Consider the following 11828-nt stretch of genomic DNA (forward strand, 5'->3'; position numbering starts at 1 on the left):
GGCTTGCGTGGAAAGCAAGGCGCCAGCAAATTGTGCATGCAGCTGATCTTTTCCTGGACGTTTTCCAGCTCAGCAAGCCCCACCCCAAAGGAAACGCTGCTTTCCTCTGAGCCTGCCCCTCCGCCAGTGTGCCCATGGCAAGTGGCACCACAGGCACCTTATTCCAGGTGCCAGACTGTTGCTGTCTGGGGCCACTTCAGCTGGGCGTTTCACTCGCCCTGCCATCTCCTAGTGGGGCTGTTTCAAGGCTCCTCCACGAGGAGAGAGTGGTCTCAGACCAGGGGATGGGAGTGGTAATGGGGGGGTCAGTGCCCACCTCTGGGGCAGACACTTGGCTCAAGGGGCACAGTGATGGCCTTAAACATTCCAGCCCCTGTGGAAGGATACTGCAGCATTTGGAGCCCGCAGGGTACATGGGGCCACCCCCTCGCCCAGAAACTAAGGACAAAGGCAGGGCACAGCCCGTGGCCATTCTATCCTCTAGCGATGGCACAAGGCCTAGACCAGAGCCTCCGTGGCCCCTTCCCACCTAGGCCTCCCATCTCTCATCCCAGCACCTCTTCCCTGTCTCCCCACCCCCACCCCCCATAGCTACACACTCCTGCCCAGACAAGCTTCTGGAACCAGGGGTCTCCAGTCACTGGCAAGACTTTCCCCCTCTCCACCACGCAGCGGCTTCTTGCCCTAAAATATCACCAATGACCTTCTTGTTAGCTTGAGAGGAGGCTGCCCTCTCTTTTGCTTCTTGGCAGCACTATACACTCTGTACCCTGGCTGGAGGGGCCTTCCTGGCCTCTGACATCAAGTTCTCCCTGTGGCCTTGCGTCTGCAGAGGTGCCTTGGCCTCTGCAGTGTCTCCAGTTGGTGAAGTCTCCCCCAGGTCCAGTGCTCTCCCCTTTCTTCGGTCATGCTCTCTGGGAAGTAATTTCATGCATCCTCGCAGTGTCTGGGACATTGTGTCCACAGGCCCTCCGGAATGTCGTGGAAAGCTGCACAGGGCCATGGAATCAGCCTGTCGGGCCTGTCAGCAAGGCACCTACTATACACCTGGGAGACACCACTCCTGTCTCCATGGGCAGCCTGAGGTCCCCGATGACTTTCTGCACCCAGCAGATGGCTCCTAGCTACCACAGGGTCATCACCACCCAGTCGGGAGGCACACAAGACTCACCAGCTGTCTCTTGTGTCTGTCAACAAGACCCGTCTGCACGCGTCAGCTCTCCCCGAGGACCTGGCCTTCCTGAGAGTTGCCCTCTCCCTTCCACAGCCCACCCAAGCCCCTGATAAAATGATGGAGGCACCCGGTTCTAAGCATCCAAAAGGGACAGCGTTTATTTGTTGGGGCAGCTGAGGAGGAAGCTACGCTAGAGGACGGGAAGGTGCTCCGTGCTGGCTGTGACCGAGGGGTTCGGTGGAAGCTGCAGGCAGCCATCTTCTGATCCTGAGGTAGAGGCCTGGGATGAAGCAGACACTGCAGAGTGCAGAGGGGAGGTAGGAAGAAACTGGGTATTTGGGGAAATCATTCATCTGCTGCCAATACCCCTGGACTTCTCAGTTTTGCAAACCAATACCTTTTCTTTATTGCTTAAACCAATGTCCTGTAATGGTTAAATCAATGATGGGGAAACCAAAAGCAGTTCAACTAATAGAGTTCCTTTCAGGTCAAAGTCTCACATGCACCTCTAGTGTGACTGAAAAGGTCAATATAAAATTTCCTGACTGCAAAGAAATGAGAGCGTAGGGAAGTCTATCACATGAACCTTGTGGCAGTGCATGCCCAGCTCCTGGGTGGAGCCATGGACTTCCACCTGCTCTTCAAAGCCTTTGGCCCTCGAGCCACTGTCTGTCCTCCCCACCTGGGAACTCAGCACTTACCCTATGAGGCTCAGGTCGGAGAGTGGCCCAGATGCCCTCCTCTGAGGAGCAGGTGCCTAGACGATCTCTACGACCCACCCCCCAGCTTCTGCCCCCACCCAGGTTCCCTCTCAGACAGTGAGTGGTGTGCACAGTGGGAGGCCCTGTCCACATGTGGCAGAGGATGGGCAAAGGGTACAGGGGCCTGCTCGAGTCACCTTGAGACCATCATCTGTCATCTCTAAAGGTCACGGACTGCTTGTGTCTGGGAGGAGACAAGAAGGGGGTGCCCAGAGAAAAGCTGTGACACTAAGGGCCAGGACATTCCATCTCTGGGCCACGCTTGGCCATTACTCAGAGTTTGGCCTCAGTTAGTATCTGGGACACACGGGTAGGATGCCTACAGACTCCTGACCCCAGGCTTTGGAGCTAAAAAAAACTGAGAGAGTCTCAAGAACAGCCCTCACTGGGCAGAGTTGAAGGCTGGGGACCAACGTGGCACCTACGTGTCACTCCCCAGAGTCGGGTGACATCCTAGACTCCCCAGCCCGCCTTCCCTTTGAGTGCATACTGGTTGCAGCCGCTAAGGGGGCCCAAGGCTGGCCATCACCTGACCTCTTGCCAATGCCGGACCTGCCAAGGATGAGGTGACAGAACTGGGCATCAGGGGCTAGCTGCTTCCCCTTCCAGGCCTGGAAAAGGTATTGCTTGAGGGTTTCTCCTCAGTGGGCTAAACCTGGAATGTCCATGGCCACCCCTCAGAACCCGTCTGAACGACCCTTTTCTCCTTCTCACCCTGAAGTACTTCTGGAAGCTGGCTGGACTCAGAATCTGGCTCCTCGCCTTCTCTGCTAGGAGCCTTGGCTGTCTCACCTTTTGTGCGACATGTGGGAGCCAACCTGGGTCAAGAGCTTTGAGTGGGGCCTGGCACCTAACATGAGCCAGATACAGGTACCCGGGTACCCGCCAGGCAGTATTATGAGCCAAGTTGCAATACAAGAAGACATTTAATGCTACATGCAGCTTGTGGCCTGGCCAGGCTCCTCCCCACACTCCGAGAATCCTACTTGGAGAACCCCTTCTCCATAGCTTCAGTCGCTTCGGGGTGCAGGAAGCGGCCAGCCAAACGTTCAATGTCATCCAGCGTCAGGCGGCTCAGGGACCGCTCATAATCCTGAAGAGAGAAAGCCAGAAGGATTCAGGGGTGTGGCTTGGGGCGGGGGGCCCGCTGGGACAGAGGCAGGCGGGCAGGACGCAGAGGTCCTGGGCCACGCTTCTCACCCTCTGGAGTTGATCCAGGACTCTGCTGGCATCGGCGGCGCTGAAGTGCTGGGCCAGGATTCTGGAAATGAGCGGCCAGGCGGCGGGCGGTGGGGCTGGGGCCTCGGCCGTTTTCCGTGCGGTGCTTTCTTCCAGCAACACCTTCTCCAGAGGTTTGACCACTAGGTTGAGCTTGGAATTCGGCCCGATGCTGTAATCGGAGAGTCTTTTCCCATCTGTCCGAGAGAGAGAGAGAGAGAGAGAGAGAGAGAGAGAGAGAGAGAGAGAGAGTCGCACTGACCCTCGGGGAGCCTAGGCGAAGCGCAGCGGTGAACTCTCGGGTGGGGGTGGGGGTCACCTAGCCAGAGCCCCCTCCACCTACACTGCTGCCCGGGCCTGGGCTGGACGCCCCGTACCCTGGCTTCCCGCGGGTCTCCCCCGGCGTCCCCTCTCCCTGGTTACCTGCCAGGGCCTTGCCCTTGAACAGCAGCCGCTGCTGGCGGACCGGGATGTTCAGCTTCTCGGAGACCAGATGTTTCAGCGTGGACACCAGCTCGTCCTCCGACACCTGTCCCGGCCGAGAAAGGTGGGCGGGGGGTGAAGCCGCGGCCCGCGCGGAGGGTGGCTCTCCCGAGGCGGCCAGCCCGCCGGGTCCGTCCCCGCCCGCGGCTCGATCCCGCACCTGCGGGGCTGACCGCGCAACCCAGCCCTGCGATGCTACCTGAAGGCTGCACTCGCGGCCCTGGAGTGCTTTCACCGTCAGCTGCATGGCGGCCGTCGAGGCGTCCACTCGGGCCGGCGCGCACCCCAACGGCCCGCCGCCGCGCGCCGCCGCCCCGGGCGCGCGCCGGAACCGCCCGCCGCCGCCGGAAGCCTCGCGAAGGGCGAGCCCGGCGTTGCGGCCCCGCCCCGCCGGCGTCGCAGGCCCCTCCCCCCCAACCTGGACTGTCCGCGGACCCCGGGGCGACGGAGCCCGGAAACCCGCGGAGAGTGGAAGAGGGTGGAGGGACCAGTCGGGCTCGCTCGAAGGAGTTGGGGAGCTGGGCCCGGGGAGACGGCGGGCCGGGAGTTCGCGCGCCACCGCACGTGGGCAGAGCAGGTCAACGCCGATGCCCATCCTATCCCCTGCCTCTCAGGAACCTGCAGAAGACCCGGCCCCGCCGAGCTCGTTTCACCACTCGCCGGCCTCTTTTTTACTCCATCTGTGGAAAAGCAACTGAGCTTGGGATCTGGTGGGGGAGTCAGGCCTCTGCCCTTCCCACTGCTCCTTCTAGAACAGATACACAGCTCTCAGAGGTGATGCAGGGGCGAGGAGGGCTAAATCTGGCCAGAGGTCAGTGTCGCCCAAGCCAGCCCTCCACCCTGGCCCACACCTACCTGGCCACACCACGCCCTTCCTTCCCCTGACCCGCAGGCCTCAGAGGGCAAAGACAGCATGACACCCAAGCTTGCTTCTGTTTTATTGAAATATATTTTCTGGGCAGTGCCCGCTTACAGAACTCAGCATGGCCTCTTTGGCACTGAAAGCTGGAGAATAAAAAACGAGTAAAAAAAATAAGCCTGGATTTTTTTTTTTTTTTCTGAGTGCATAGTGCATGAGAACTAAAGGCCTTTGGTACACAAGAATGGTGGGGACAGTTGGTGGAGGTTGGGGGCTAGGGGTGCCTGGTGAAAGCCTGACCCAGGGGGCCTCAGGGAACGGCGCACACGCTGCTATAGATAAAGTGGCCAATTACTAAGGCCAGCATCTCCGAGGTGCCACTAAGTGCCACAAGGAAAGGGGCCTGGGAGGCATAGTCAGCCTGGAGGCGGCGGAGGGACAGCTGCAGCATGGCCAAGGCCAGCAGGCTGTTCTGCACCCCAACCTCGATGCTGACAGTCCGCCGCTGGGCCACTGGCAGATTCAGGCACGTGGCCAGGCCGTAGCCCACCAGGAGGCCGACCAGGGGCACTGTGAAGCCCACCAACACGATGGGCAGCCTGACACCTGCCAGGATGAAGACCCCCATGCGGTAGGCCAGGAAGAGGCCACCCAGGAGCAGCACAAAGCTGAAGGGCTTGATGACATGCAGCAGCAGCTGCGAGAACTTGGGGAGCTTGGACTTGATTACCACGCCTGCTGCAATGGGGATGGCAATGAACAGCAGGGTCCCCAGGATCTTGGAAACGGGCACATGGAGTGTTTCATGGATGCTGAGCAGGTGACTGTAGATGGCTGAGGACAGCGGCAGGAAGCCGGTGGCAGCCACCGTTGAGATGAAAGTCATAGAGATGGCCAGAGTGACGTCCCCTCCAAGGAGGAGGCTGAAGAGGTAGCTCCCCCCGCCGCCGGGCGACGAGCAAGTGATGATGAGGCCCAGAGCCAGGGCCTTGGGCAGCATGAAGACCTTAGCCATCAGAAAAGCATAGAAGGGCATGACTAGGAACTGGCCCAGAAGGCCCAGCAGCATGGGCTGGGGGTTCTGCAAGAGCCCCTTCAGTACCTCGAGCTCCACTTTGCACCCAAATGAACACTTATTGACGAAGATAAGAGGCAGGAGCAAGTAGAGGATTGGGTTCTCTGAGAAGTGGACCAGGTTAGTGCCGAGGGTGATGGGGGTGTCTTCAGCGGGTGAGACCTTGATGCAGAAATCTCTCCGCTCTTCGATCAGCCTGGGTGGGGCCTCGCGGGGGTCCGTGAGCTGGATGTGGAGTGGGGCTATCCCAGGCAGGCCCGAGCGGATGCTTACCACGAAGCTGCCGCCGCCGCCCCAGGCTATAGCACTCACATTCTTGATGGTCAGCACCTCTGGGTCCAGGGAGGTGACCCGCAGCATGGGGCTGGGTCCCGTCCCGTTGCCCTGGCCTGGGTAATGGCTTGTGATCACAATGATGCCCTCGCTCTCTTCTGGGAACTCAAACTCCATCACAGAGCCATCTCCAATGCTCAGGTAGCGGCCCCTGGTCAGGGGCATGGGATGGCCCAGAGCCGGGCTGAGACTGGCACTTGCTGTTCCCCGGGCCCCCCACAGCAGGCTGACAAGCAGCAGGGTGGCCCTGAGCATGCTTTGGGGGCCCGTGCAACCAGTGCCCCCTTCTGGGCCAGGCCACTGCAGGGAGCGGCCTTCACCACTCCTAAACACCATGGCTCCTTCCCAACGGTGGGGCACGCAGGCCCTCTGTGGCTTAGGAGACCAGCCTTGCTGGTGCCGTTGGGTGGTCCTCAGAAGGGTCCATGGGTGAGGTCTGGTGCTGGGCTCCCTTTCTTGATGGTAGAGCTCTTCCTGAGAAGAGAAGGGACATGGCAGTGGCTGGTGAGGGCGAGCAGCTGTGAGCCCAGGAGCATGACCGAGAAGCCCACTGCTGGGAGACTCAGCCGGGTCCCTTGCTGCAAGCCTGGGGATGGCCCTTGAGTGCCATTCGGGTGTCCCTTCCCCAGTCACAACTACCTCAAGCTTCCCCAGAAGGGGCAGCGACAGGTAGAACTTTGCCTTCGGCCTGCTGATTCAGGCTGATTTCGACAGTTGAGAGATGGCCTGACACCAGGGGATCAGCCCCAATCTTGTCACCACTAGCCTGTGCCCCACTTGCTTTGAGGCACAGTTGTGGCAGTACCACAACCAGGAGGAAATCTCTGAAGGACAGCCCAGGGATGCCCAGGAAGCAGGCCTGATGAGAGCAGGCCAGCTCACGGCATCTGAGTGTCATCTGACCAGCAGAGAGCAGCCGGCAAAGTGGTGTGGGCAGCGGGTGACCCCCGGGCCAAAGGCCCCATGTGCTGATGTTCACCACTGCCATGTGAACGGTGCTGCTGTGTGTGGCCATCTGGCCTACCTACCTGCTGACAGGGGCAAGATGGAGGTTCTGGGAGGAAGCAGGTCCCTCTCTCCCCAGGGAAGTTGCCAGAAGGGGCAGCAGAAAGGGATCAGATAGGGCCATGTGTCCACTGAGAGGTTTCTCCCCTTTCTGTCAGAGCTCTCACTCCCCTGGCAGGCCCAGAATTGGAGCTCCTAGAGCCACTGTGCCATCTGAGAGGCTCTGATCAGAGTTCAGGGATTCCTCCCATGCCCACGTGGACCCCTACCAGAACCTAAAACTACCCTTGAGGAGTGTTTCTAGAGGGGAGGGCTGCCTCAAGGGGAAAGAAGGACGTTTGCCTCTTTCCACTTCTCAATTTGGGCAGCCCGCACCCTATTGTCCTGCAGGAACTGGGGCAACCAAGATGAGGACACAGTAATTCTTCATCCTTACTGTTGACTGACTCATGCCTGGCATTGTCCGAGTCTTGGAAGAGGCCCCTGCATCTCTAGATCCTATCGGGGATAGTCTCATTTGAGACTGGGGAGCAGTGGAAGTAGGTGGTGGAGGGCTGGTTCAGCACAAGGCTCATCCCTGGGAAAGTCATCCTCTACCACCCTGGGATGCCATAGCCTCTCCTGGCTCGGCATTTGGGTTACTTACCCTGGAGGCCTTGATCCAGCCTTGGGTCCCACCACTGAAGAGGGAGGCAGGAAAACCAGAGGGAGCAGGAGAAGTACAGTGGAGGGGACTCACAGGGAAGAAACGAAGGCACCTGGGACTGAAGCCACCGGTCTGGTGTGAACCAGTTCAGAAGGCAGAGGAGGTGAATGGCCATGCACCCCGTCGTTCCAGTACTGCTGGTGGCTTTGAGTCACTGTATGGGGGATCCGGCCCAGATCCCACCATTTCTGCTTGAGATGCCAGGAGAGTTTGGGCAGATACGCCCCAAAACGAGGGAGGGAACCCCGGGTCAGCAGGTTTTCCCCTCACTGGCCGAGTGTTCGGTGTCAGTGCAGTTGGCAGTGCTGACCCGGGGCTCCTCCCTACCTGGGAGTCCGGAAGTTGTCGGACAGGGCGGATCAGAGCTCGGGCAGAAATTAGGGAGGGAGAGAGGGAGGAGCGCCCTGCAGCTGGCAGGCCGGAGATCCGCCCGGGCGGCCCCGGGATCCCTCACGCCACTCCCGGTCCCCGCGGCTGCACGAACACCCGGCGGCGACCCTTCTCCGTGGCGCCCGGCCGCCACAGCAAGCGAGGGAGGAAACTGGCCGGAGCCAGAAGCCGCCTTCCGACCGCCCTTCTGGCCTGAGGCTCTCACCTGCCTCGGCGGCCCGGAAACGGCGCCGGAGCCAGCGCCAGGAGGGCCGGCGGACGCCCGCGAGCACTGCCAGCCGGAGCTCCGCCCCGAGCCCGTCGAAGCACCGCCTCCGCCTCCGCCCCACGCTCCCGCCCCTCCTACCCCACGGCAGTCCCCTCACCTCTCACCGTCGGGGCGGGCCTAGACCGGATGTGACGTAACACGGGAGCGACGAGTCTGCGTGCGCGCGCGCCGGTCTGGCCGCCTTCCGGGTCGCTGTGGTTTGGCGTTGGGCGCTATCTCGTGTGGCTAGCGAGACGCGTATCCCAGTCTTCTGTGGTTGCTGCCAGGGCGACCCGTACCGGTAGGCACCCCACTCCTTCCCAACCACGCTGCGACCTCTGGGGGCAGTGGGACACATGCTTAGCCCTTAGCCAAGCTAGGACGCCCGGGAGCTGCTGCTTAGTGGCGGAACCCAGGAATCAGGGTTTCTGTCACGTGCCTGCTCTGGGCGCTAGCCCTGTGGCCAGAGGGCCGACTCTGAAGGACCCAGACTCTGGGACCCAGTCTCGGCCATGTTCCACCTTCCTACGTTCAAGCAATGACCGAGCGCCTGTTTCCACCCTGTGAAAGATCAGTGGATTTTTGAACGTTTCAAAACTATTTGGGGCCACCAGCAAGGTCCTAAGGTTTCACGGAGAAGGAATGCAAACACATGACATAAGGAAGGGCAAAAAGGTGGTGAGGGTGTAGAACATGGATGTGAGAAGACAGTGAACAAGTGTAGAATCAAAGGAGATTTGTATGTTCCCAAAGGTTGCTGGGCAACCGCAGTCAGGCAGCGGGACAATAGCTACCCACTGCTCTGGAAGAACCTCTTTGTCAGGTGCCCAAAGTTGCAGGTTCTTGCCCCAAGAAGGTTCCTAAGACACATCGTAGAGAATGTCCAAAAAGACCTGTAGCATATCCATTTTTATTTTCCCAACAAATAATAACTGTAATCCTCTAAATAAAAACCTATTAATTTTAATTTAGCCTTATTTATTGAGAACTGTATTTGTGTGTTATAAAGTTCAGATTAGTACATTCATGTGATGTGTAAGCAGATAGACACACATGGTGGGGTGCACACTCAAGAGGGTTTATGTCAGTGATCAAGAAACATTCAGAGCTGTAGCTCTAGGCTGTTCTTTAGTCTCAGTTAAGACATAAGCCTTCTGTGTGTGTGTTGACTTAGTATCCCAGAAAGTCTGTACTGTCCCTCTCAAATGGGGTTGAGAGGTCCTGATGGAAGCAGGGTGGCACAGGTGAGAGGGCACATGCTAGGCTGAAGACTGCAATTTTGCAAAGGAGCAGTGGTGCTGTCCTTGTCTGAGGATGGGGTAAAAGTGGCCAGAGAGAGAAGGGGGATGGATCAGCTGAACATTGGGGATGGAAAACCTAAACAATCTGTTCACCCTTGAGGAGCCCTTCATTTTTATATTCCCAACTGGATGAGAATTGGTGTCAGGGGTCAAGGAGAACAAATGTAGTTAGAAGGCTGCTCCCCGTTATCATTAGTCTCTCCAGCCTTCCCTGAAAAGCCAGAGGGGCTGGTGGGGGGGTGTCTGACCTGAAGGGATTTGGAGGCCTTCCCTCCAGGAAAAAGGGGTGGCTAAATTAAAATTATGGGGTCACAAATAGTTGGACACGACTTAGTGACTGAACAACAACAACAACAAAAAAACAAGAATATTTGTAGTTAGTTTTGAGGATTAATAATTTACCCCAGAAGAGAAGGAAGGTCTCTATGTGTCAGTCAAGGATATCTAGTTCCAAAGGAGAAGTCATCTGGACCAAGAAAACAGATGGAACAAATGATAGTTACAGCTAAAAGAACATCAGGGCACTTCAGATGGGAGACCCACCGCCATCCCACTAACAGGGCACAGTGATGACCCTGAGAAGTGGACTTACCTCCTGCTTTCCAGGCAGGGGCCTCCAGGAAGACTGTGATAAATTAGCAGGCACGGAAGGCATATTCTATACAAGCATGAATATGGGATGCATTTGGTATTTACCGGGAAATGTAGTGACAACTGGCGTTTTTACAAGCCCAGCTACAGGTTGTGGTGCGAGTTTTCTTTAGTGGGCCATCTCTCTTCCACTCTTGGTACACAGGTTTGCATGTAGATGACCCCAGTGCTGGCCTCTGGGGGGTGCATGACACAGAGGTAGCCAATCAGAGCCACACAGATTGAGGCAAAGATAAACCCATAATCCAATCTGGACCAATGAGAGGTAGTTCCCTAGGGACTGGGAAGATGGGAACTCTTTCTTGCTGGGGTTGCTCCCCCTGCCCGGGAAGTCAGCACGTTTGAAAAAGACACGAATACAAAAAAAGGGGGAGCTAACATACGAGAGCCCTGAGGACATGACTGGAGCTGGACTCACCCGTAGGTGTTGGGGGTCTGTTACAGGAAAATTCAGCCTCCTTCTGCTATCGTGGCTTTATTTTTGCATGTGCCAGTTGGGTTGGGACCCTGGCTCTTGTAACTGTAACTGAGGATGTCTTAACTCCTGAGGGTAGGCCTGGGGGACAAAACCCTGGTGGAGGAGGACCACTGGGTGTAGAAAGATGGTCCTCTACTTTGGAAGGTCTGGCAGGCTGCACAGCACCCATTGTCAGCGTCCTGGCCTGTGTTGGGCCATGTGGGGGATAAAGCTGGCCTGCCTGCCGCTTCCATCTGTGTGAATCCAGTGTAAGCGATGAAGGTCTGGGGCAGGTCAGCTGGCATAGCGGTTGATAAGAGGCACCTCCCAGCCTTGCAGTTCGTCCCTTGACTAAGGCGCATTGCATTTGGGGTGAGTCACTAACTTTGTGGAGCCCTATTTAGCTGGCTTCTAACCTCCCAGCCCCAGGGAAGCTTTCCTAAGTATACCAGGGACCATTTTTCTTCTCTAAACGGGGGTCACAGCAGCACTTGCTCACTGGGGTTGCTGTGACGACTGAGCAGGTAATACATGCAGATGAATCACTGGCCACAGGTTGATCCTTGTGGCAGCCCCAATGGGTACATCCAGATCCATCAGACTATTCTCTCTACTTTGGAGGATGTTGGAAATGTCCATAATAAAGGTTAAAAAAATATGAAGAACATAGATGATACTATAATGGTAAGTACTCAGTTGTTGCATCTTCCCTCGTAGCTGACTTGGTAAAGAATCTGCCTGCAATGCAGGAGACCTGGGTTCGATTTCCTGGGTCGGAAAGATTCGCTGGAGAAGGAAATGGCAACCCACTACAGTATCCTTGCCTGAAGAATCCCATGGACAGAGAAGCCTAGCAGGCTACAGTCCATGGGGTCGGAAGAGTCAGACATGACTTAGTGACTCAACCATCACTTGGCGTTATGAACACTTGTCAAACAGAGTGCACAACACCAAGAGGGAACCCCAATGTCCACCCTGGGTTATGGGTGGTGATGATGTTTCAGTGGAGGCTGGGTATGAGGGAACTCTGGACTTTCTGCTCAACTTTGCTGGGAACCTAAAACTCTAAAAAACAAAGTTGATGTAAAAATGAAAACACCTCAAGTTCTTGGCACGGGGTCAGGCTGGTCTTCAGCTTGTGTGATCACCATCTCCCAGGCAAGCAACA

The 11828-nt window shown here is 57.3% G+C and overlaps 2 protein-coding genes across 5 annotated transcripts; both read right to left on the reverse strand.

The window, feature by feature from the left end:
* Window positions 1–1342: 1342 nt before the first annotated feature.
* UBL4A (ubiquitin like 4A) lies at window positions 1343–3939 on the reverse strand. 3 transcript variants are annotated; one of them, XM_068962369.1, is made up of 5 exons: window positions 3836–3939; window positions 3577–3682; window positions 3136–3350; window positions 2922–3028; window positions 1346–1471 (listed from the first exon to the last, which is right to left on the reverse strand). In XM_068962369.1, exons 1-5 carry the CDS (start codon window positions 3881–3883, stop codon window positions 1360–1362), a joined length of 588 nt encoding a protein of 195 aa, XP_068818470.1. In that variant the 5' UTR covers window positions 3884–3939; the 3' UTR covers window positions 1346–1359. The 3 variants fall into 3 exon arrangements, 2 of the variants coding, with proteins under 2 accessions (XP_068818471.1, XP_068818470.1); XR_011144186.1 differs by having other exon boundaries at window positions 1359–1471; window positions 2728–3028; XM_068962370.1 differs by having other exon boundaries at window positions 1343–3028.
* Window positions 3940–4555: 616 nt separating this feature from the next.
* SLC10A3 (solute carrier family 10 member 3) lies at window positions 4556–8301 on the reverse strand. Of its 2 annotated transcripts, none has more exons than XM_068962644.1 (2): window positions 8210–8301; window positions 4556–6377 (listed from the first exon to the last, which is right to left on the reverse strand). In XM_068962644.1, the coding sequence occupies exon 2, from the start codon at window positions 6237–6239 to the stop codon at window positions 4806–4808; it is 1434 nt and encodes a 477-aa protein (XP_068818745.1). In that variant the 5' UTR covers window positions 6240–6377; window positions 8210–8301; the 3' UTR covers window positions 4556–4805. The 2 variants fall into 2 exon arrangements, with proteins under 2 accessions (XP_068818745.1, XP_068818744.1); XM_068962643.1 differs by lacking the exon at window positions 8210–8301 and adding an exon at window positions 7555–8197.
* Between the last annotated feature and the right edge of the window lie 3527 nt (window positions 8302–11828).

The sequence above is a fragment of the Capricornis sumatraensis genome, chromosome X, assembly GCF_032405125.1.
Source record: "Capricornis sumatraensis isolate serow.1 chromosome X, serow.2, whole genome shotgun sequence".
In the NCBI taxonomy this organism is placed as follows: Eukaryota; Metazoa; Chordata; class Mammalia; order Artiodactyla; family Bovidae; genus Capricornis; species Capricornis sumatraensis.

Bases quoted from the DNA above. Each gene is read 5' to 3' on its own strand.
- UBL4A (XM_068962369.1), bottom strand. From the start codon at position 3,883: ATGCAGCTGACGGTGAAAGCACTCCAGGGCCGCGAGTGCAGCCTTCAG. The intron at 3,351-3,576 runs GTAACCAGGGAG...TCTCTCGGACAG, and splicing joins CAAGGGCAAGGCCCTGGCAG to ATGGGAAAAGACTCTCCGAT. The intron at 3,029-3,135 runs GTGAGAAGCGTG...TTCTCTCTTCAG, and splicing joins TCCTGGATCAACTCCAGAGG to GATTATGAGCGGTCCCTGAG.
- SLC10A3 (XM_068962644.1), bottom strand. From the start codon at position 6,239: ATGGTGTTTAGGAGTGGTGAAGGCCGCTCCCTGCAGTGGCCTGGCCCA.